Consider the following 26,819-nt stretch of genomic DNA (forward strand, 5'->3'; position numbering starts at 1 on the left):
TTTGAATAATCTTTTAGTTAGTCTGTCGCTGTTCATTCTGTAGATATGGCCATAGAAATTAAGGCGCCTTTTCCGTACGGCATCAGTAAACCTGTCGGTGAAGGAGTAGAGGTCCGCTGTTCTCCTCTTAATCCACATTCCATTTTCTCTCGTAGGACCATACATTTTCCTGAGAATTTTCCGCTCCTGCTTTTCAATTTCTGTAATTTTAGAGTGACCACCTAAGCATATGGTTTCTGAGGCATATAAAGCTTCGGGCAATACAACTGTCTTGTAGTGTCGTAATTTTGCATTACGCGATATGACTCTTTTGTTGTAGTAATTCCACGTCAGTCTGTATGCATTATGTAGTTCGGTGTTTCTTTCTACATTGGCACTACTGTCTAATCCTGATGGTAGTATAATTTCTCCAAGGTATTTGAAGGAGGGCACCTGTGAAATTGTGCCGTTTTCCGTCTCTAGCAGAGTTCTTTTGCTATTCTGACGTAATTTTTTTTATTACTAGTTGGTGTAGGTACCAGTGCTTCGCTACGGAATTCTGCATAGTATACAGAATTCTAGATGAAGTCGTGTACACGGTGTGAATAAGATTTTATTAAATTGCATGATAACATAGGTATTTAAAAATGAAATTTTAGACTCGTTGCCCTAAACTACAATTTCATACAGCGGGAATGAAGTTATTTATAGACTAAACTGTAGTGCTTTATTCGCCGACATTACGTACCGATTTTCATTAAATTCTGTTTACCCATTTTCTCGTGGCTCGGCATTGATATGGACTTAGCAACAAAAATCGAAATTCGTGAATATCTGTTATCATAGCCGGTACAGTAAAAATGTATAAGACAAAAATTATCGGAAATTTAAATATAATAACTTTAGTTATGTAGTATTTATCGACAGGACCACTAATAACATGGATTTTTGAGAATTTAATTTTAGGCCTTCCCCTAAACCACCATTTCACTCAGCATGAATAAAATTATGTATAGCCTAGATTGTAGTTCGTTATTTCCCGACTTTAGATACCGATTTTCACTAAATTCTCGTCAACCATTTTTACGTGGTGTGCGTACGTACATATAAATAAATAAATAAATAAATAAATAAATAAATAAATAAATAAATAAATAAATAAATAAATAAATAAATAAATAAATAAATAAATAAATAAATAAATAAACATTGATCTGCATTTAGGGTAGTCGCCCAGGTGGCAGATTCCCTATTTGTTGTTTCCCTGGTCTTTTCTTAAATAATTGCAAAGAATTTGGAGATGTATTGAACATCTCCCTTGGTAAATTATTCCAATCCCTAACTCCTCTTCCTATAAACGAATATTTGCCTCAATTTGTCCTCTTGAATTTCAAATTTATCTTCATATTGTGTTCTTTCCTACTTAAAAAAAACACCACTCAACTTACACTAACGTCATTCCACGCCATCTCTCCTCTGACAGCTCGGAACATACCACTTAGTCGAGGAGCTCGTCTCCTTTCTCCCAAGTCTTCCCAACCGAAACTTTGCAACATGTTCGTAACGCTACTCTTTTGTCGGAAATCACCCATAACAAATCGAGTTACTTTTCTTTGGATTGTTTCCAGTTCCCGAATCAAGTAATCCTGGTGAGGGTCCCATACACTGGAACCATACTCTAGTTGGGGTCTTACCAGAGACTTATATGCCCTCTCTCTTTTACATCCTTACAACGCCTAATTGCCCTCATAACTATGTGCAGAGATGACGGAAAATGAAAAACTACATTTAATTGTGAGCAATGTACAGACAAAACTCTTATTTTATATACACTCTTCAACTGGCAACCTCTTGTGAGAGGAAGTCGAATACATTTCCATCCTCCTAGAGATATTTGAGCTGGTCTTCCTTATCGACTCATCCTCTATATTAAGTGATGAAATAGAGCATTTGTTAAACGCACAAACATGGCTGGGCGCTAACGGATTACGATGCCAACAGTTATAACAGAATGAGAATACCAATTACGAGGCGATTGATATGAATGCATCAATATCCTGAACAGCCACGTCGTATTTTGGCAGCACTTGAGAATGCTTCTGTAGAATCAGACACAGAATTTTAATAGAGATCAATGTCGTGCGTTAACCACATCCTGGCTACCTTCCATACGCACGAGGTCATCGTCATCGAGAACAGGAGTTTACATTCCTCGCAGCCTTGATCGAGATACAGAGCACCGCGGCTTGTAGGCTTCTAGCTGGTCTATCGCAAGCGTGGAAGTGAAAACAATACATAACCTCAAACAATGCACCCTTCGCGTTTACCAGGTTTTGTTCAGTTCATTAATGTTTAATATATTGATGTTATGCTAGTAACATGGTGTAGGTAATAATAATAATAATAATAATAATAATAATAATAATAATAATAATAATAATAATAATAATAATAATAATAATAACAATAATAATAATAATAATAATAATAATAAACACTTTATTAATCATCATAATTAATAAAGATACAGCACACAAATTGTGCATTGTATAAACAAAGTTTGTCATATGTACTGTCACTTCTCACTATTACAAAAGTTCACATTAGATAATCCCCGATTTTTGCATGTGATAACGTGATATCGACTGCAATGCTCATTGCACAGCTTGCAAACACAGGTTTCGTCGGGGTCATGGAAGTACTCTGTGTTGCACAGTTTATGGTGACACCCATAGACCGCCATCGAGTTAAGGAAATGTCGCATGTCTTGATTGGTCTTTATCCATGTTCTATTCAGCATCGCCTCCGTTGAGTAGAAATCGAGCCAGATAATAATAATAATAATAATAATAATAATAATAATAATAATAATAATAATAATAATAATAATAATAATAATAATAATAATCTCATAGTATCCATTTTTAAATACCTTCTTCTTTCGGGATTTTCAATCGAACAATCAATCAATCAATCAATCAATCAATCAATCAATGATCTGCATTTAGGGCTGGCGCCCAGATGGCAGATTCCCCATCAATTGTTTAACTAGCTTTATCTTAAATATTTTTAAGGAACTTGCAAATTTACCGAACATTTCCCGTGATAATCTATTTAAATCCATTTCTCATCGTCCGATAAGTAAATATTTGCCGCAATCTGTCCTCTTGAATTCCAACTTTATCTTCATACACTGACTGACAGAGCAAATGCAACACCAAGAAGGAGTGGTCAGAACTTTATGCCAATTGCAGGGTAGACTGACGTCACTGAGGTATGCTCATGATGTGAAATGCGCCGCTGTGCTGCGCACTAGCGAACGATAAATGGGACACGGCGTTGGCGAATGGCCCACTTCGTACCGTGATTTCTCAGCCGACAGTCATTGTAGAACGTGTTGTCGTGTGCCACAGGACACGTGTATAGCTAAGAATGCCAGGCCGCCGTCAACGGAGGCATTTCCAGCAGACAGACGACTTTACGAGGGTTATGGTGATCGGGCTGAGAAGGGCAGGTTGGTCGCTTCGTCAAATCGCAGCCGATACCCATAGGGATATGTCCACGGTGCAGCGCCTGTGGCGAAGATGGTTGGCGCAGGGACATGTGGCACGTGCGATGGGTCCAGGCGCAGCCCGAGTGACGTCAGCACGCGAGGATCGGCGCATCCGCCGCCAAGCGGTGGCAGCCCCGCACGCCACGTCAACCGCCATTCTTCAGCATGTGCTGTTCCAATATCGACCAGAACAATTTCCCGTCGATTGGTTGAAGGAGGCCTGCACTCCCGGCGTCCGCTCAGAAGACTACCATTGACTCCACAGCATAGACGTGCACGCCTGGCATGGTGCCGGGCTAGAGCGACTTGGATGAGGGAATGGCGGAACGTCGTGTTCTCCGATGAGTCACGCTTCTGTTCTGTCAGTGATAGTCACCGCAGACGAGTGTGGCGTCGGCGTGGAGAAAGGTCAAATCCGGCAGTAACTGTGGAGCGCCCTACCGCTAGACAACGCGGCATCATGGTTTGGGGCGCTATTGCGTATGATTCCACGTCACCTCTAGTGCGTATTCAAGGCACATTAAACGTCCACCGCTACGTGCAGCATGTGCTGCGGCCGGTGGCACTCCCGTACCTTCAGGGGCTGCCCAATGCTCTGTTTCAGCAGGATAATGCCCGCCCACACACTGCTCGCATCTCCCAACAGGCTCTACGAGGTGTACAGATGCTTCCGTGGCCAGCGTACTCTCCGGATCTCTCACCAATCGAACACGTGTGGGATCTCATTGGACGCCGTTTGCAAACTCTGCCCCAGCCTCGTACGGACGACCAACTGTGGCAAATGGTTGACAGAGAATGGAGAACCATCCCTCAGGACACCATCCGCACTCTTATTGACTCTGTACCTCGACGTGTTTCTGCGTGCATCGCCGCTCGCGGTGGTCCTACATCCTACTGAGTCGATGCCGTGCGCATTGTGTAACCTGCATATCGGTTTGAAATAAACATCAATTATTCTTCCGTGCCGTCTCTGTTTTTTCCCCAACTTTCATCCCTTTCGAACCACTCCTTCTTGGTGTTGCATTTGCTCTGTCAGTCAGTGTATTATGATGAGCCTCCGTGGCTCAGGCGGCAGCGTGACGACCTCTCCGGTCGCTCTATGTGAGATTTGTGCCTGAACAATGAGGTGGCGGACAGGTTTTTCTCCGGGTACTCCGGTTTTCCCTGTCATATTCCATTCCAGCAACACTCTCCAATATCATTTCATATCATCTGTCAAGCATCAATCATTACCCCAGAGGAGTGCGACAGGCTTTGGTAGCCGGCACAACACCTATCCTCGCCGCTAGATGGAGGCTTCATTCATTCCATTCCCGACCCGGTCGAATGACTGAAAAAAAGGCTGTGGATTTTCATTTTATTTCTTGATATTATGATCTTTCCTACTTTTAAAAGCACCATTCAAGCTTATTCTTGTACTGATGTCATTTCACGTAAACTCTCCGCCGACAGCTAGGAACATACCACATAGTCGAGCATCCCCTCTCCTTACTCGCAAGTCTTCCCAGCTCTATCTTTGCAAATCTTTTGAATTTTTTCCAGTTCTCGTATCAAGTGAGAGCCCCATACATGGGCCCTCAACCTAACTGTGGTCTTACCAGAGACTTATACGCCCTCGCCCTAAATACTCTCATACCATGTGAAGAGATCTGTAACCTTTCTTAACAACTTCGTTTACATGATTTTCCCAATGAAGGTAACGCTTGGGTACTTATAGCGCTCCCTACGAGGTACTATCACCCCATCAACACAATAATTGAAACTCTTGGTAAAACTTACAACTTGAATTTTCATCCCAGTTTACAGTTTGGTCATTACAAAAAGGGCCCCAAAACTTCAGAGGGTATTTAGACTAACATATGTTTATTGTATTGTTATTATCACTTACATTCAAGAAACACTGCATGAACACTAAACTTAAAGTTTCCACCAGGAATCATCTTCTACGTAAATTATCTGGATCAGAATGGGGCAGTCAACCAAAAACTATTCGTGCTTCCGCCATGGCACTATGTTATTCTGCAGCGGAATACGCCTGCCCTGTTTGGTATAATTCATCTCATGCCAGACAGGTAGACATAGCACTTAATGAGACCTGCAGACTTGTTACAGGTTGTCTAAAGTCTACTCCAACTGAAAAACTCTTATCGTCTTGCAGGGATAGCACCACCCGGTGTGCGAAGAGAAGTAGCTGCAAATAAGGAAAGGACAAAGGTTAAGCACGAAAGTACTCATCTATTGCATGGACATGAGCTTCCAGTACAAAGACTGAAATCTAGGAAGAGCTTCCTACGAACATCTCAGAAACTTATAGTACCAGCTGAGAAGGCAAGGATACAGCTATGGAAGACGAAGATCCCCCAAGGCTCTGAGCAGATGGCGGTTGAGGAACGTTTGGCACCCGGTTGCAATGAGAGCTGGACAATCTGGAAATCTCTCAATAGGTTGAGATCAGGACTGGGAAGGTCCAAAGTTAATTTGGCAAGATGGGGCTTCATCAATGGTGACAACACCAAGTGTGACTGAGGAGAAGATCAAACCATCCAGCACATGCTTCAGTGTCCGCTGTGTCCATCTTTGTGCACGCAAGATGACCTGCATCGAGCTACGAAGAGAGGACTCGAAGTAGCGTTGTATTGGTCCAAGATTATTTAAATGTTACTTGAAATTATTGTAACTGTCTTTTTTTTTTTATGTATCTGACACGAGAATAATAATATCACTGGGCTACCACTTCAGGTTATATTAACGAAATGTGAAAACCGCTCGGAATGGAGACATCTTGTCAGGGTTGCAACACGGAAATGATGGAGTTATGACGTCACGACGCTCAGTAATGAGCACAACGACTAATGATAATGTTTATTACAATGAATGAGTAATGTTACTTAATGTTAAACTGAAACATCACAAAACAGTTGTCTTACCAGAAGCTCTATCTGCATCAGAAAGCTAAACTTTAGGAGGTCATTCTAAAATTGCATATATTGAAAAACAGTAACTTACGGCTCCAATGCTTCGATGGTCCATGGGGCTGACCCGATGTGACCACATAAGGAACACGGACGTCCGGCAAAGGTTTGGTGTCGCGCCCATCATAGACAAAGTGAGGGAAGTCCGTCTCCGCTGGTACGGCCACGTCATGAGAAAACAGGACGATTCAGTTGCCAAAACAGCGCTCCACATCAACCCAGAGGGAACAAGACCACGAGGAAGACCGGCAAAGAGATGGACTGACAACATCAGGGCAGACATGCACAGTGTTGGCTTAACACCAGAAGATGTCAACGACAGACAGAAATGGAGGAGATGTAGCAAAGCAGCAGACCCTGCAAGTCGGGATTAATGCTAAGAAAGAGAGAGAGTAACTTACGGCTCCACACAATACTGTACGGAGGAGACGTCTGAAATTTTGTGGACACATTTTTAGGGTGAATAACAATAGAAAAATAAATAATAAAATGGGAGATAAATTGACTGGAGGAAACAAGATGGGGGGCTGAATGAATTGAACATTGGGGAAGACATAATGAGAAATCGCCAAGTCTTCAGGATCTCGGTAAATAAACACACATTTGTGGTGAAAACTAGCAGCAGGACTGGTACAAAACGGTCAGAAGAACGGAAGAGACAACACAGTGAATTCATGAAGAGATTTTGGAAGAATAGGAAGGCAAAAGTCGTCAAGCCAATGAACAAGTTCCAACGCGCTCTATGATTAAGCACCACGAAAGAAGCAGAAGCAGAAGAAGCATTTGCACTGAGTAATCAACATATCTGAATATCACTAATGTTTGAATAAATGGAATACATGTGTACATTTTTGTTTAATAATAATGTTATTTGATTTACGTCCCACTGAATACTTTTACGTTTTTAGGAGACGCCGAGCTGCTGGAATTTTGTCCCGCAGGAGTTCTTTTACTTTCCAGTAAATCTATCGACACGAGGCTGACGTATTTGAGCACCTTAAAATAACACCGGACTGTGTCAGGTTCGAACGTGCTAAGTTGGGGTCAGAAGGCCAGCGCCTCAACCGTCTGAGCCACTCAGCCCGGCACAATGTTCCACGTAGCACCTACACAGGCATGTCTTATGGGGGTGACGGGGTAGGAAGCGATCGTGGCCCTAATTAAGGTAAGAAACCACGGAAAACCATCTTCAGGTCTGCCGACATTTGGGCTCGAATCCACTATCTCCCGAATGCAAGCTTACAGCTATATGACTCCAAGCGTGAGTGCTTCATCAAAAGTTTCAGTAAATAGTCGGGAGCTTTTCAGTGAACAAGAATATGCTAGCATACATTCGATATTCTTGATTACAGTCGTCTACTACAATGCAGAATGAGGTTTAATAATGCATTCTATATAGATGCAAATTTTCTTTTATAGAGATGTGCCAATGGAAGCAAAGGAAACTATGTACAAGAGGTATTACGTACCATTAACAACTTACGAATAATGACAAAGAAGGATGAGAGTCGAATACAGGAAGCCGAAATTAAGTTCTTGTGGCGTATGATACAAAAGAGTGGAAGAGAAGGAATGAGAAAATCCGGGAAGAAATTGGAGTGGAAGAAATTAATGATAGAATAAAGAAGAGCCGACTACGATGGTTTGGGCACATAAAGCGAATGACTGACAAAAGAATGCCAAAAAAGGTTATGGAAATGCAAATGCAAGGAAGGAGAGGCCGTGGACGACCACAATTGAGGGGGAAACACACAATCCACCGCAGTATTATAGGAAGAAACCTGGACTGGGACACAGTGTTGGAGGAGGAGTGGTGGAAAGACCGAAGAAAGTGGAGAGGAGCCATATTTACCCCTACCCGGCTACAGCTGGATAAAGGGAAATGATGATGATGATGATGACAGTATCTCGTCTAGTAACAAGTTTGATGATCTAACAGAGAAGCAGTTCTTTTTACTTTTCTGTTATTGCCCACTTAGGGATTGCATATTGTTCTAATAATGATTGTATACAGATGCTTAATTAGTTTGCTAGTGAGAAGAGCTTTAATATGAAAACGTAAAGGAGTGAAATATTATTGTTTCAATTGTTTTAGTATCTATTATTCTTCTACCTCTTTCCTTTTTCGTTTCGTTTTGGCCTACTAGGGACTACGGGGCTCCCCTTAACTCTTAGCTATTGTCTTCTGCTTTGCCTTGGCCCGGTTCGCTTTCATTTTCTGTCTCTGTGCCGACTTCCTTCCATCCGTCCCTGTGAGGGACAGTGGGAAGATTCCATCTAGGATGGCCTGTAGGTACTGAGATCGGTTCTCTGTGGTCTCTAAGGGATCTGTAGTTCCTCTAGGTCTTATTTTACTGAGGTGATCCACTTGATCTTGGAAGACTTTCCCCTACTTGTCACTGTGAGGATTCTGTTGGTGAACCTGCAGGGTTTCAGGCGGGTAATGTGCCCGTAGAAGGTCAGTCGCCTTTTCCTCATACACGTGACTATGCCTTCTTGATGTTTTTTTTGTTGTTTTTTTTTGCTAGGGGCTTTACGTCGCACCGACGCAGATGGTCTTTTTTTTTTTTTTTGCTATTTTGCTTTACGTCGCACCGACACAGATATGTCTTTTGGCGACGATTGGATAGGAAAGACCTAGGAATGGGAAGGAAGCGACCGTGGCCTTAATTAAGGTACAGCCCCAGCATTTGCCTGGTGTGAAAATGGGAAACCACGGAAAACCATCTTCAGGGCTGCCGACAGTGGGGCTCGAACCCACTATCTCCCGATTACTGGATACTGGCCGCACTTAAGCGACTGCAGCTATCGAGCTCGGTCACACACAGATGGTCTTATGGCGACGATGGAAGGAAGCGGCTTTGGCCTTAATTAAGGTACAGCCCCAGCATTTGCCTGGTGTGAAAATGGGAAACCACGGAAAACCATCTTCAGGGCTGCCGATAGTGGGATTCGAACCTACTATCTCCCGGATGCAAGCTCACAGCCGCGCGCCTCTACGCGCACGGCCAACTCGCCCGGTCATCCTTCTCTCTTATAGATCCTAGTATCCACCTCAAGATCTTCTTAAGTTCTAGTTTCCTGAGTCGGCCCTTTCGATTCGTCAAGAGGCATTCAAAGCCATAGAAAATAGAGGGTTTTACTACTGAGTTGTAGTTCTTCAGCTTTAGGTTCTCGGAGAGGTACTTGGAGGTGTAGATGCTTGATGCACATTCTCCTAAGTACTTGACTCATTCTTTTACATCGTTATGCCCTACTTAGGAGATCGATTAAACCAGCTTAGCTGATGTGTTCGCCTTCTTCTACTCCCAAAATCTCTTCATCCTCGCGCTGAGCTTCTTCCTTCGTTCTTCTGTCCAAGTTATAGTGGCTCTCGTGTTGGGTTTGTCTTCAAACTGGTGATTGTCGATTTTGGTTCAGAACACTGCCTTCGTAATATACATCAGGAAGGCAGTGTTCTGAAATTACATCTGTTCTGTACAATGTTTTCCGAGATGTTGATTTCCTGGAGATATGTTTCAATTTCACGAAGCCAGCTGTTCTTGGTTTTAAATGAAAGGGTCAGGTTGGGAATTATTTTAGTTAGTCTGCTACTGTTCATTCTGATAATGTGTCCATAAAATTTCAGCCGTCTTTTCCGAAAAGTGTGAGATTTCTTTTTCAGAATGACATATTTCCTGGGATGATTTTTTCATCTATATTCCCTCAATACAAACTGGACCAAAAAATGTCTTAACATTTTCCTTTCCTATTTCTCTATGTCTTTGGTTAGAGACCCGCCACCAATGATTAAGGTTTCTGAAGCATATAGCGCTTCAGGTTTGATTACTGTATTATAGTGTCTAAGTTTTTCTTTCCGAGATATTGAGTTTTTGTTGTACCTGTTCCAAGTGATCTTTCAAGCTTTCTGTAATTTGAAAATGATTTCTTTGTTTACTTCGTGGGCTGAATAACTTCTCCCAAATATTTGAATTGATTCACCTGAAAGATCATCATAGGTTGTCCAATCTAAGTATCGTGAAGCTCCTACCATGTATTGCGTCTTCTCATACGAGATATGAAGTCCCGTTTTGATGGCAATTTCATGCAAGTTTTCAATAGAGTGAATTGCTTTTTGTCTGTTATTGGAAAGGATTGCTATGTCATCCGCAAAGGCCAGGCAGTGCAAGTGAATTCTATCTTTAAGTAGTTTGCCAAGGATTATTCCTTTAATTTCCTTTTCCCAGATCCTGATTACTTTCTCAAGTACGAGATTGGAAAGTAACGGAGATGATCCATCTCCTTGACGGACCCCGGTGTTAACAGTAAAAGGCTCAGATATTTTGCCTAGGAATTTAACTTTTTAAGTAGTGCCAGTTAATGTTTGTCTGATTAATGCCCTTGTCTTTATATCCACTTGAAATTTTTCTAGAGTATTGGAAAGTGTTTGATGGTCTATAGAGTCATATGCTTTTTTTGAAATATACAAATGTAATGACAGTTTGTCTGGTTTTGCGTATTTGTAGGATAGTATTAATAAGGATTTGATCTGTACAAAATCTTGCTTATTATTATTATTATTATTATTATTATCATCATCATCATCATCTGTTTACCCTCCAGGTTCGGCTTTTCCCTCGGACTTAGCGAGGGATCCCACCTCCTCTACCGCCTCAAGGGCAGTGTCCTGGAGCTTTAGACTCTTGGTCGGGGGATACAACTGGGGAGTATGACCTGTACCTCGCACAGGCGGCCTCACCTGCTATGCTGAACAGGGGCCTTGTGGAGGGATGGGAAGATTGAAAGGGATAGGCAAGGAAGAGGGAAGGAAGCGGCCGTGGCCTTATGTTAGGTACCATCCCGGCATTCGCCTGGAGGAGAAGTGGGAAACCACGGAAAACCACTTCCAGGATGGCTGAGGTGGGAATCGAACCCACCTCTACTCAGTTGACCTCCCGAGGCTGAGTGGACCCCGTTCCAGCCCTCATACCACTTTTCAAATTTCGTGGCAGAGCCGGGAATCGAACCCGGGCCTCCGGGGGTGGCAGCTAATCACGCTAACCACTACACCACAGAGGCGGACTATTATTATTATTGTTATTATTATTATTATTATTATTATTATTATTATTATTATTATTACTGTAGCCTCCGTGGCTCAGGCGGCAGCGCGCCGGCCCCTCACTGCTGGATATCGTGGTTCAAATCCCGATCACTCCACTTGAGATTTGTGCTGGACAAAGCGGAGGCAGGACAGGTTTTTCTCCGGGTACTCCAGTTTTCCGTGACATATTTCATTCCAGCAACACTCTCCACTATCATTTCATTTCATCTGTTAGTCATTAATCATTGCCCCAGAGGAGTGCGACAGGTTTCGGCAGCCGGCACACTTCCTATTCTCGCCGCTGGATGGGGCTTCATTCATTCCTGACCTGGTCAGATGACTGGAAACAGGCTGACGATTTTCATTATTATTATATATACATTCGTTTAGCCCCCTATGGAGCACGTGGAACCATTAAATAGCACTGATATTCTTCATCTTCTTTGAGCCTGCCGTCCATGAGTTTTTGAGTTTCAAGCTTTTCTCAGATGGATTCTTGGGTGCAAATTTATGGGTGTTGATCTTTTGTCTGTATGTATTCCTTGTGGTTGCAGTTGGATCAACGTCGACTTCTGCGAGGTCCTTTTGTGTATCCACTAGCCAGCGAACTTTGGTTTGTCGGTTTCCATTGATAATAATAAGAAATATTTTCTTAGTCAGTCGTGAGTCATCCATTCATGCTAAATGTCCATGAAATTGTATTATTATTATTATTATTATTATTATTATTATTATTATTATTATTATTATTATTATTATTATTATTATTATTATTATACTGATTCTCAGGCAGCCAGATGACGTCGAATTAAAATGATTGCACATGGTAGCTGAGGCCATACGATTTTTTTTTTAAAAATTACATTTGTTTTTCGTCTCACCGACACAGACAGGTCTTATGGTGATGATGGGATGGGAAAGGGCTACGAGTGAGAAGGGAGTGGCCGTGGACTTGCCTTGTATGAAAATGATAAACCATGGAAAACCATCTTCAGGGCTACTGACGGTGGGGTTCGAACCCACTAGCTCCAGAATACAAGTTCACAGCTGCGCGCCCCTAACCGCACGGCCAACTCTCTCGGTGATAGATCTTCTCTTCGGTTGAATCGACTGCTTGTGTGTTCTTGAGAGCTTTCTTCCTTGTCCATATCTCTTTCATTCTTTGTCTTTCTTTTTTTTTGGGGGGGGGGAGGGGGTGGAGATTTCTTTGCCATGTATTAGTGTTTTATGTGGGAAGTTCCAAGATTTTGTTTGTACTAAAGCGATGTTGTTTTCTTACGTGAATTTACAGTGTGGTCCGCCTCTGTGGTGTGTGGGTTAGTGTTATTAGCTCTCACAACCAGAGGCCCGGTTTCGATTCCCGGCTCTGCCACGAAATTTGAAAAGTGGTACGAGGAATGGAATGGGGTCCACTCAGCCTCGGGAGGTTAACTGACTAGTTCGATTTCCACCTCAGTCATCTCCGAAGTGGTTTTCCGTGGTTTCCCACTTCTTCTCCGGCCAAATGCCGGCCGGGATTGTACCCAACTTAAGGCCACGGTCGGTTCATTGCCTCTTCATTGCCATCCCTTCCAATCTTCCCACGGCAGGTGAGGCCGCCTGGGCGAGGTACTGGTCTTTCTTAATAGTTGTATCCCCGACCAGATGTCGCACGCTCCAAGACACTGGCCTTTAGGCGGTAGAGGTGGTATCCCTCGCTGAGTCCGGGGACGGAAACCAGTCCTGGACGGTAAAATGACTAGTAAAGAAAGAAAGAAAGAAAGAAAGAAAGAAAGAAAGAAGAATAGTCAGTGCGGATTACGCTGGTTAGTCCTGATTCTTCCAACATTCCTAAGTTTCCATAAAAACTGAGGTGTCTTTTGATAACGGTGTCCGTTAAAATTTATTTTTCACAACTTGCTTTACGTCGCACCGACAATGATAGGTCTTATAGCGACGATGGGATAGGAAAAGGCTTGGAGTGAGAAGGAAGCGACCGTGGCCTTAATTAAGGTACAGTCTCAGGATATGCCTGGTGTGAAATTGGTAAACCACAGAAAGCCATCTTCAGGGCTGCCGAGAGTGGGATTCTAACCCACTATCTCCCGAATGCAAGCTCACAGCAGCACAAACCTACAGTAACTACACGGCTAACTTGCTCAGTACAACAACAACAACAACAACAACAACAACAATTCCGTTTGCCATCATTTGAGTTTTTATTGCAATTAATTGTGTTTCGTTGTAAGACTTATTCAGATTCACAAGCTGCGTGTTCCCCAACATTAATGCAAAGCATACAAACATTTTTCACCGTAGTAGTAGTAGTAGTATTTATTTATTCATTCATCATGTCGTTTACATATTTACAGGACTCTGTTTTATATATACATAACTCTTCTAATAACATTATTACTTGAGAAATATTAATCTTATAACTAAACCACATATATTACAGAAGTAGTAGTATTATTATCAACATATTAATACTTAAAATAAATTGAACTTGTAACTATCTCTTGCACACATTAAATAAATTATTATTATTATTATTATTATTATTATTATTATTATTATTATTATTATTATTATTATTATTATTATTATTATTATTATTATTATTATTATTATTATTATACAAAATCACACAAAATACCACGTAAGGTGAAACCTTGTGTGTGGTAATTTAGAATATTAATTACGTAGTGAGAAATATATTTTAAATGATGTCTGAAATACGAGTATGGGTATGAGTGAATGACGGATATGATCAACAGCACATGGTGGAGCATTGAATAGAAATTGGATATGGTGACGTGATATTCTCATTTAGTTATTTCTTCCATAACAGTTTTATTATCCCTGACAAAAGATTTAAGACACTTCAGACTCATTTTCTGACCTAATAAAGTAGTTTGTAAAGAACCGGGAAGTAACCACTTAGGACTGAATGACCAAGTCTTTGGTCGATGAAAAGTTCCACAAATGGTAACGTGGGGATCCACCGGCACCCCAGTCACATAAACTGGCCGTTTTCTTTTTCCAAAACAAAGAACAGCGGATTTGCATGTAGGAACTTGTTAAGAGAATGTAGATAGGCAACGTGTTAGCAATGTAACAATGACTACGTAATAGCCAAGAATGGTATGAAAAGGTGGTGGTGGTGATTATTGTTTTAAGAGGAAGTACAACTAGGCAACCATCCTCTATTAACACTAATCAGAGAGAAAAAATTAAAGGGATCCGACACTTTAAAAATGAAGGTATCGGCCAAAGAAAGACAAGGGCCACGAAGGGCGTGAAAATGAAAGAATCCCTAGGTCTCAGTAACCTAATACTGTCCCGGTCGAAAAAATACAAAAAAAAAAAAAAATGAGCAAGGAAGGACGGATAGGACAGATGAATGTGAGGAGCCTGGCACAAGTATAAGGAAGCAGTGCCAAGACTCAGCTAAGGTCCCCGTAGTCGCCGCCCCTTTATGTCGCCTCTTACGACAGGAAGGGGGTACCATGGGTGTTCAAAACCAATCAATCAATCAATCAATCAATCAATCAATCAATCAATCAATCAATCAATCAATCAATCAATCAATCAATCAATCAATCAATCAATCAATCAATCAATCAATCAATCAATCAATCACTACTGATCTGCATTTAGGGCAGTCGCCCGGGTGGCAGATTCCCTATCTGTTGTTTTCCTAGCCTTTTTCTTAATGATTGCAAAGAAATCGGAAATTTATTGAACATCTCCCTTGGTAAGTTATTCCAATCCCTAACTCCCCTTCCTATAACCGCATATTTTCTCAAATTTGTCCTCTTGAATTCAACCTCTGTCTTCATATTGTGATCTTTCCTACTTTTAAAGACACCACTCAAACTTATTCGTCTACTGATGTCATTCAACGCCATCTCTCCACTGACAGCTCAGAACATAACACTTAGCCGAGCAGCTCGCCTCCTTTCTCCCAAGTCTTCCCAGCCCAAACTTTGCGATATTTTTGTAACGTTACTCTTTTGTCGGAAATCACCCAGAACAAATCGAGCTGATTTTCTTTGGATTTTTTCCAGTTCTTGAATCAAGTAATCCTGGTGAGGGTCCCATACACTGGAACCATATACTCTACTTAGGGTCTTATCAGAGACTTATATGACCTCTCCTTTACATCCTTACTACAACCCCTGCGCTACGCTGGCACATCCTTCGTACAGTCGACCCAAGAACCCCGAGGACTCTACCGCCCCGACCCACAGGCGGAGTATGATCTGAAAAGACAATTCTTTCTTCCTGCAGCATTCTGTCTACACTTCTTGAGCTCATTTCAAGTGAAACTGAAACTGAAGACTGATATAAACTGATCATCTAGCTGCGTATGTGGATCAGTGGTAGATTGTCGGCCTCCGGATCCCAAGATAGCGGGTTCAAACCCTGCAGAGGTAGCCGGATTTTTGAAGGGCGGTAAAAATGTCCATTCGCCACTCCTTGTCGTACGATGTCGGCATGTAAAAGATCTCTGGTGACATTTGGTATTCACCCGACAACGTTAATTGAATAGGAAATTAATACGAAAAGTCCTCTCAACTTTAATTACTGCGTTGATGGGGTGAAAGTTCGTTTTGGGGATCACTGTAAGTACCTTTGACGCATATGGGACATATATGTCCCAAGAATTTGCTTGGTTCTTGTATCCAAGCATATATTTTGGCATTTCTGGAAACAATGCACATGTGTTCTACAATGTCTATACTGTTAATGTGTGGTTGTTATTGCAGTGAACTATGTATACAAGGACATTCATTCCTTTCTTGATTGCGCGCCTCTTTCACATTTTTGGAGTGCTTCCTTTAGAAATGTGTATCCCGACTGTTCTATTCTATATTTTAATTGAAACAAATATTTTGAATCTCGTAGGAGTAAATAAAACTATTACAGTTACAATTTTAAGACAAAAATTACGTTTACTCGTTGTAACTGTGTTTTAAAATGTTGGGGCACCGGTGTCCCTGTTTGCGGCAAAGGTTGTGAATTGGATTTCTTATAACAAAATGTATTCTTGCCTATTCCTTGGCTTGATTTTTGATCTGGTGGAAGTATTGTTGGGATATTTGTCTCTTATTATTTTGTAGACCTCTGATGAGAAGGCATCGCATGTTCGACGTCTGGGAAGACGTGATTCTGCAGTATCTCAATGTCTGGAACAGTGATGATGAATACAACCTCGACAATAACATGAGACGGGGTGACATTTCACATTTCAGTTGTAACAGTCAAAGGGATGGACAATAAGCCCGTGTTTCTTCTGAGTAATTTCATATTCGCTATTGTGGTAGAACCAGTCAAACGATGGTACCGGTACTCCAAATCTTCTTTCTTAATCTGGTTACCCTCCAGGGTTGATTTCTCCCTCGGACTCAGCGAGGGATCCCACCTCTACCGCCGCAAGAGCAGTGTCCTGGAGCGTGAGACATTGGGTCGGGGGATACAACTGGGGAGAATTACCACTACCTCGCCCAGGCGGCCTCACCTGCTATGCTGAACAGGGGCCTTGTGGAAGGATGGGAAGATTTGATGGGATAGACAAGGAAGAGGGAAGGAAGCGGCCGTGGCCTTAAATTAGGTACCATCCCGGCATTTGCCTGGAGGAGAAGTGGGCAACCATTGGAAACCGCTTCTAGGATAGCTGAGGTGGGAATCGAACCCACCTCTACTCAGTTGACCTCCCGAGGCTGAGTGGACCCCGTTCCAGGCCTCGTACCACTTCTCAAATTTCGTGGCAGAGCTGGAAATCGAACCCGGCCCTCCGGGGGTGGCAGCTAATCACACTAACCACTACACCACAGAGGCGGACGGTACTCCAAATCACCTAGTGTAATTGATGTAACCTGTCCAGCCATGGTACAAAAGTATAACAAAGGATAGGGAGATTACATATGAAGTTGATAGAAAAGCCAATACCTATTAAATATTATTAGACTGTTCTTTGACCTGCTGGATATGGGAGTCAAGAGTGCTCATATAGTCTATCTGATGTTCTGTCAAAATGCAGGTGATTCAGGTCTCACTCACTTGGAATTTCGTAAATGTTGCCAGAAGTCTAACTGGCCGATTTTCAAGCAGGGAAAGAACGTGCCCACAATTATGTGACCTCGCAGAAAAAGATAAGTACGTCAACTGCAGCAGTCGCTCCTATCATAAGATGACGATATTGGATGCCAGAAAAAGATGTGTTGAATGTGGTGAACTTCGTGCGGAGAATAGAACAAACAATGTTTGGGAGACACGTAATGTCCATTAGTGTTACACAAAAAAATGAAATTGCTTTCTAAAGTTTCACTCCCCCTGTGGGTGGGGGCGGTAGAATAACACACACGGTATTCCCTGCCTGTCGTAAGAGGCGACTAAAAGGGGTCCCAGGGGCTCTGAACTTTGGAGCATGGGTTGGCGACCACGGGGCCCTTAGCCGAGCCCTGCCATTGCTTACATTTACTTGTGTGGCAGGCTTCTCACTTTCATCTATCCTATCCGACCTCTCTTGGTCAACTCTTGTTCTTTTCAGACCCCGACGCTATTAGGTTTGCGAGGGCTAGGGATTCTTTCATTTTCACGCCCTTCGTGGCCCTTGTCTTATTTTGGCCTATGCCTTCATTTTTCGAAGTGTCGGACCCCTTCCATTTTTTTCTCTCTGATTAGTGTTATATAGAGGATGGTTGCCTAGTTGTATTTCCTCTTAAAACAATAATCAACACCACCACCACCATCTAAAGTTCCACACTCCCTAATGTAAAATGTCTCGACCCAGCGAGGAATCGAATCCGAGACCTTTGTGTGTGGAACCCATCAACATGTGTCACACAAAAGAAAGAAACTGTGTTCTTAAGTTTACTAGCACCTAATATTAAGTAATGAAAAATGTTCCCTTGTCGCATAGTGGAACAAATATGTTCCAAATTTTAAACCGACAACTCCATTCGAATAAAATGCATACATCTGAAATGTATGTTCTTAACCTTCATTCAACATAAATTTAGGAAAATCATGCTAAAATTGACATTTCCAAACCCCGTTTTGTTGCATGCGGCAAAGGGTTAATATAAGGAATGATTTTTTTTGGTTGCAATTTGCTTTACGTCGCACCGACACAGATAGGTCTTATGGCGACGATGGGACAGGAAAGGCCTAGGAGTGGGAAGGAATCGGCCGTGGCCTTAATTAAGTCACAGCCCCAGCATTTGCCTGGTGTGAAAATGGGAAACGACGGGAAACCATCTTCAGTGCTGCCGACAGTGGGGTTCGAACCCACTATCTCCCGAATACTGGATGCTGGCCGCACTTAAGCGACTGTAGCTATCGAGCTCGGTGGGAAAGATCTTCATTGGGGTAATCACATAAATAGGATGTAAATATAGGGTACAGATCTCTGCACATCGTTATGAAGGTGTTTAGGGGTTCTAGTAAGGATGGAAAGGAGAAAGCATATAAGTCTCTGGTAAGATCCCAACTAGAGTATGATTCAAGTGCATGGGACCCTCACCAGGATTACTTGATTCAAGAACTGGAAAAATCCAAAGATGAGTGATTTCCGACAAAAGAGTAGCGTGACAGAAATGGTGCAAATTTTGGGCTGAGAAGACTTGGGAGAAAGGAGACGAGCTCCTCGACTAAGTGGTATGTTCCAAGCTGGCAGTGGAGAGATGGCGTGGAATGACATTAGTAGACGAGTACGTTTGAGTGGTGTCTTCTCGCAACGTCGTCATAGGACCTATCTGTGTCGGTGCGACGTAAAGCAAACGTGTTAAAAAAAGAGAAAAAATGAAGAAGCATCTTGAGCGCTTACATTTTGCTCGTAATCACACTCACTGGAATCTGGAGGAACAGCAACACGTACTGTGGAGTTTTATTCTTTTTAAAGAAGGACATTCGGCTAGATCTACTCCCTGGACCCAAGGTGAGCGTAGATGTTCATCGGAGGTAACTGCTTTACATTCCTCATCCCCGATGGGTGGGGGCGGTAGAATAATACCCACGTTATTCCATTCATGTCGTAAGAGACGACTAAACGGGGGCACCAGGGGTTTTTAACTCGCGGGGGACCACGGGGCCTTCAGCTGAGTCCAGGCATTGCTTCCACTTACTTGTGCCAGTCTCCTCATTTTTATCTATCTTATCCGACCTCCCTTGGTCAACTCTTGTACTTTTCCGACCTCGACGGCGTTAGGTTTGCGAATCCTAGGGAGTCTTTCATTTTCACGCCCTTCGTGGCGCTTGTCTTTCTTTGGCCGATACCTTCATGTTTCGAAGTGTCGGATCCCATCCAATTTTCTTTCTGATTAGTGTTATATAGAGGATGGTTGCCTACTGTCGGCCAAAATATTATGTGCACTCGAGTTTGGAGGTTGTTTGTGAAATAACAAATAGGCCAACTGAAAATCCAATACCACCATCATTTTCCTCGTTTCATTTTACGTTAGTTCATGTAGGTTTCGAATTGTTAATTTGTATTATAATATTATCGCAAGTGGAACGCAAAAAGTGCCCGTGTTTCAATCATGCGTCAATTTTAAGTCATCGTTTCTCTAAAACCCATCATCTGATGGAATCCAAATTTTAACACAATATACATTGGGATGTTTTAAATATAGTTTATAAATTTCGGAATTTTGTATTTCCAAGAAAAAAGTTGTTATCTATTTTCTTAGATAACTTTTTCTCGGCTCAGGCTGGTTGAAAAATTGCGTTCTTGGTCGCGTTGTAATCTTTACGTTTCCAATAATTATGCTGTATGACAGTGAGATACGTAAATACTTTCACTTTTTTACATCAGTTTGTATTTGTAGTGGGTAGGACGACATTGGATGCGTAGTTGGCTTGTGCTGAGAAGACCCTGCGACGTTGTACTTCCGCTTAAAACAACAATCACGACCACCACCACCTCAACTGACGTTGGTTGTCCTGAAGGGTATCCGGTCGTAAAAACATGCCATATAACTTCATCTCACATCATCGTCGACCTCGTATCGGGAAACGAGACTAAGCGGTAAACATACCATTACTCATACTAGTTCTTTTAGAATTGCTCAGTAGCTTCGTATACCGTACGTTATGTTAGAAAATGAAATTATTTGACTTACAAATATACAATGTTTCTTAAAACATTATGCTACGTTCCATTGCGCCATAAAATAACACTGAATTGCGTGTCGTTTCCGCTTAGATACGTTGCATAACGTAAGCTTTGTATCTGCTCCAGGCTACATACTAGCTGTTGCTGAATAACCTACAACCCATTGGTTGCCTACGGTAATACGTTTGGTTTTCACCCGACAAAATTATAATACTAATAAAGGCGAACGGCCTAGGGAGAGGCCTGGTGCAGGTCTTTTGAATTGACGCCTATTGGCAACCTGCACGTGTGAGGATGAATTCTAGGCCCAGTTACTTCAACGAATGTTAAGTATTATCACTTCTGTTTAAGGAGACTTAACACATAATGTAACAAAATGACCGTCTCATCAAGAATTGTTAACTCTAACAAACTGTGTTAAAATAACAAGTTAGCAGCCCTGTGTTAAACCTCTTAACACCTGTTCAAATTCCAAAATGGTAGCATCTAGTAGACGTAAGTTTGAAGCTTTACTGCTGTATGAAAACTAGTTATAAACCGAAGAAGGCAAAGAACGACTCATACTAAGAAAAATAGACTTTTTAGAGATGTCAGAAGAAAGCTGTCTGCGAACATTACCAAAGCAATAATGAACAAGGTACTAGAATCAATTGAAAATAGATTAGAGTTTCCCCACAGATTGAAACTTATCAGTGTCTTCAGTGCAGCAGTAGCTTATAGTTTTTAGATGTTATGCTTCAGACTCTTTTCATGTAATTGTAGACGACTATGTTCATTACGGCAAGACAAGAGTGTGTAGAATTCTGCAAAGAATTCCTGCTGCCATTGCAGCATTAACAAGGCGTTACATTATTTTCCCTGCAGTAAAAAGAGCCCGAAAATCATTCAAGACATATCAATTATCACATTTTTCCGGTGCTGTAGGAGCCTTGCATTACACTCATATAAGAATATATTGAATGTTGTCCGTTCTTTCATTTTTTCAAGCATACTCGCATACTTTAGAATTAAATCTATAACAATCTCTCATTGATCATAATAACGCTTTTGTTGCCTCTTATTTAAAATGTTTACGTCTTAGCGGTTTCCGCTAACCTATAATAATGTCAACCATATTTGTCAAAATACTATTTCAACATACCACTAGGAGCGGTTTATGTAAAGAAACAAAAGACTCTCTCACTGCCGTACGCGTTCAGAAATCGCACGAAAACGTGTTAATTTGTCTTTAACAATTGTTTCGTAACAAATGCTGGAAATGTGTTCGTGAAAAGTGCACCGAAGTGTTACATTAGTAACAATTGTTAGTTAACATTTGTAAAGTAAAAAATGAACACAGAATTGAAGAAACCGGGCCGTAATGTAAACGGTACTCTCGACAGTTCCCCGAGGCAGAGGAATCAAGCAATGAAGGTTAAGATCCACGATCCGGCAGGGAACCGAACTCGGAATCCGGTGAATCAAAGGCCAGCATGCTAACCATTTAGCTATGGAACGGGGGGAAATCTAATTAAAAACTCAGCTATAGATTTCTCAACGGAGGAAAATCAAATGATCATAAATGTGTCTTTCAGTAAAATTATGTGACGCGATGCTACCTAGCAACCGTGCAGGCTGTGATGTGAAGTATTGATGGATGGCCATGACATACAGATCCACGGCCTGTGCAGCTCTCAAGGTACTGTTGATAGGTAACATCGTACACTTGTTTCATGTGATAATGAGGAATCACGGAAAACCATCCTCAGGGGTTCACTATCTCCTAACTGCAAAAGAAACAATCTGTTTGAAGACAGCGGTGCATGGAAGATTGGGGATTGTTCTTGACTTTGTGTGTCTTCATGATGGTCCTCGCCTTCTATTTCTATCGCTCCATTTTCCCTACACTGAATTGGTATTGTGTTTATCCTATTCCACAGCTCTTTTCCAGTCACTCAACCGGTCCCCCTGTGGGTGGGGGCGGTAGAATAACACCCACGGTATCCCCTGCCTGTCGTAAGAGGCGACTAAAAGGGGCCTCACGGGCTCTGAACTTGGAGCGTGGGTTGGCGACCATGGGGCCCTCAGCTGAGTCCTGGCATTGCTTCCACTTACATGTGCCAGGCTCCTCACTTTTATCTATCCTATCCGACCTCTCTTGGTCAACTCTTGTTCTTTTCCGACCCCGACGCTATTAGGTTTGCGAGGGCAAGGGAGTCTTTCAATTTCACGCCCTTCGTGGCCCTTGTCTTACTTTGGCCGATATCTTCATTATTCGAAGTGTCGGATCCCTTCCATTTTTCCCTCTGATTAGTGTTATATAGAGGATGGTTGCCCAGTTGTACTTCCTCTTAAAACAATAATCACCACCACCATCACTCAACCGGGTGAGGAAAGGCGTTAATGAAGCCCGATCTAGCGGCGAGGATAGGAACTGCGCCAGCTGCCGAAGACTGTGGCACTCTTCTGGGGCAATGATTAATGACTGACAGATGAAATTATATCGGAGAGGGTTGCTGGAGTGAAAGGTGACAGGGAAAAACCGGAGTACCCCGAGAAAAGCCTGTTCCGCCTCAAATCTCACATGGAGTGACCGGGATTTGAACCACGAAATCCAGCGGTGAGAGGCCTGCGCGCTGCCGTCTGAGCCACGGAGCCTACTTAATTTTCATTTTCGTAAATCTGAAAAGTGATAGGAGAACTCAGCCTCGCGAGGTCAACTGAGTAGACAGTGTTCGATTCCCACCTCAGCCATTCTCGAAGTGGTTTACCGTGGTTTCCCACTTCTTCTCCAGGCAAATGCAGGGGGTGGTACCTAACTTAAGGGCACAACCGCTTCCTTCCCTCTTCCTTGCCTACCCCTGCCAATCTTCCCATCCACCACAAGCATAGCAGGTGAGGCCGCCTGGGCGAAGCACTGGTCCTCCTCTCCAGTTGTATCCCCGACCAAATGTCTTATACTCCAGGACACTGCCCTTGAGGCGGTAGAGGTGGGATACCTCGCTGAGTCCAGGGGAGAAACCAAACCTGGATGGTAAAGTGACAAATTAAAAAATAAAATTGGTTTTCGTATCCCGAGATTAAAACGACGTACGAGGCAAATACAGACAAAAAATATAATTTAATTTCCAACCATTGGCCAGCCTGGGAAATAAAGAACCAAAAGGAATTCCTCTGCATACCTTGAATAATTTCCAGTGATATCTTTTTTTTCAAAAATAGATACGTTTAACAGTACATCATCTTTAAGTAAATCAATAGTATTTGTTTTAAAGCTTGTGTGTTTCTTAGTAGATAAGAGTACACAAATATGTTGTACCTTCTGCCCAATTATGTGAGGAACCGGCTTAATTAATATGTAAATTCTTTGATTTCCACATAACTCCGCCACGGCAGTTGTAGCGCTAGCAGCAGAGCGGGGCGACCTCGCTAGACAAGTCTCGGCCAGTTGGACTGTTGGTTCACGTGTGGCCGGACGTGATAGCGTATCACTGCTGTGTAAGCCGCTTGCTGTTCGGTTCTCCAAACCAGTTCGTGTTGTTATTGTTTTTGTGAATGAAGCCGGTGCAGTGCTTCCTAAACATAGTGCGTGTGAGTGTTTGAAATGCTGAGTGTCCACCTGAAATCCACTGATGAATGAATCAGGTAAAATTAAATTATTAAAAGGGTTTAAATATTGTTTCGTATCACATAATTTTGCTCTTTTATGACAGAAACTAGCCGTGATTTTTTAAGAAATATACTTATATCACCTTTTGAGTGTTGTTGAATCAGGTATTTCTTTAAGTGGAAAGGATTCATCTTTATTACTCCATTTGTTTACCAAATACGGCCTCTTGAAAGCAATTCTGTGAAGGTACAGATAGATAGGTATATAGTTACCTTATGATCACCATGAAAAAAAAAAAAAAAAAAAAAAAAAAAAGAGTACGCTTTGTGGAATTTTCTTTTCACAAAAGTAAATTCCAGAATGATAGCATCTAGTAGAAGTAAGTTTGAACCTTTACTGCTGTATGAAGACTAGTTATAAACTGAACAAGGCAAAGGGACGACCCATAGTAAGCACCATTTAACACACCACAGAAATCCAAACGAAACCCCATGGCACTACAGTCCTTGAAGACCTTGGCCTACCAAGCGACCGCTGCTCAGCCCGAAGGCCTGCAGATTACAAGGTATCGTGTGGTCAGCACGATGAATCCTCTCGGCCGTTATTCTTGGCTTTCGAGACCGGGGCCGCCATCTCACCGTCAGATAGCTCCTCAATTCTAATCACGCAGGCTGAGTGGACCTCGAGCCAGCCCTCAGTTCCAGGTAAAAATCCCTGACCTGGCCGGGAATCGAACCCGGGGCCTGCGAGTAAGATGCACGCACGCTACCCCTACACCACGGGGCCGGGAACACCACAGAAATACATAATCATAATTAGGGCTCGGATGTTTGTGACATGTCATATTTTTTCTCTATATTATTTCCATGTAAAATATAAGTTAGGCATGATTTTATCTAGTATGATAAAATTATGCATTTTTCACGGGTCATATTTTGGCTTTTTCCGGTAATTTTTCATATTATGGTCATATTTCCCCGTGAATTTTTGTATTTTTATCATATTTATATCTTTTTATTCCATTTTCGCATACCTGCTTGCAGTCTTCTCAAAGACGGATTTTTCGCATCTCCTAATTCTTATCTGTAATTTCTTGCAATTATTTTTCTTAGAAATATATATTTATATGAATTGGGACTGCCTGCTGTCATTTCTTGATGGATACAGTACTTTTGCATCCATCTCTTGGCACAGGCCAGAGTAAAGTGTAGCTTCCTCCGAAGTCCCAGTCAACATCCATGGCTGTGAAAATATGGAAGTTGCTGGGGTATGGGTAGTGCTGAGTAATGACATTCAGAGCACGACTAGTGCATCTGAGTGTTATGAAAGGTGCTGCTCATAGGATCAGTCGTGCTGCAATAGTACTTTCTGACCCAGTGAGGAAAGCAATGGCAAAATACCTCACTCCTCATCTTGCCTAGTACGCCTCATTTTGGTGCTGCCATTGGTTTTTGGGGTTTCCTTATAACTGCATATACTTTGGTGGTGCTATTTGAGGATCCAACCAGCCTCTGGGCTGATGACCTAACAGACATGAATTGGGAGGGTAAGCTGTATAGAAAGAGACAGATGCGTACAAAGCGACAGAATAGTGACCCTCGATTGAACTCTAATTATCTGACATATTTCAAATATGCCCCAATAACATCCTGCGAAGTTGAGCGGTCTTTTTCCCGTTACAAGTCAAAGTTGCGTGAAAATATATGTAATTTGCTATTGTAATTCCTTCTGATCGCCGATCAAAATGTGACATTTATATCATATTGTGCCGAGTCCAGAGTTACCTCTGGATTGAGTAACTGAATAAATTCAAAATATAATAATAACACTAGCAGTTTCTCGCTGGTTCCGCCCGCAATGTACAAAGTATGGTGTTGTTCGTTACTGTGTATGTTGGGTATTCAGCCCGAGGGCTGGTTTGATACTCTGCAGCTCTGCCAACAGCTGCCATAAATAGCCTAGGCGTCACTGAAGAGGCGTACTAGGGAAATGAGGAGTGAGGTAGTTTCCCGTTGCTTTCCTCACCGAGCCAGCCGCTGCTATTACATATCAGTCTGCCAAGCCCACTGAAATGCATGCACCAACAGACCCTATGAGCGATATCTTCACACCATTCATAGCAGGGACTGGCTGTATAAGCAATGGTATTACTAGCATCGCTCATACCTCAGTCACTTTCATATTGTCAAAGCCAAGGATGAGACTGAGACAGGTCAATGAAAGTAACAAATTTGATATAGCCCATACCAGAAGACATAGTGCACTGTAAACACTACATCTCGCCAGTAAAGGCATTGTTCGTTACTATCCACACGGATGTATTTGCAAAGCTTCGAGTTAATGAAATAAAGTACATGATCTGCTGTGGTAATAGAATGTAATATTATGTTAACAAAACACTTGAAAATACATCACACAAAGAAATTGAATTAAATGTTCCTTGGAACAACACTACGCTCCGAACTGTTAAAAAGTCCTTCAAAGATCTTCGTCACGGAGACAAATGTACTAATAACTTTTCTCAGAATCTACCAATTTAAGTA

The 26,819-nt window shown here is 42.1% G+C and overlaps 1 protein-coding gene across 1 annotated transcript in view; it reads left to right on the forward strand.

Moving 5' to 3' along the window:
- Positions 1 to 24,215: 24,215 nt before the first annotated feature.
- Positions 24,216 to 26,819, forward strand: part of LOC136881791 (uncharacterized) — a 954,543-nt gene continuing 951,939 nt past the window's right edge. Inside the window, exon 1 of the mRNA XM_068229324.1 lies at positions 24,216 to 24,311. Within this exon, the coding sequence (XP_068085425.1) occupies positions 24,299 to 24,311 (13 nt within the window). The 5' untranslated portion in view covers positions 24,216 to 24,298. The remainder of the gene's footprint in view (positions 24,312 to 26,819) is intronic.

This window comes from Anabrus simplex, chromosome 10 (genome assembly GCF_040414725.1).
Source record: "Anabrus simplex isolate iqAnaSimp1 chromosome 10, ASM4041472v1, whole genome shotgun sequence".
In the NCBI taxonomy this organism is placed as follows: domain Eukaryota; kingdom Metazoa; phylum Arthropoda; class Insecta; order Orthoptera; family Tettigoniidae; genus Anabrus; species Anabrus simplex.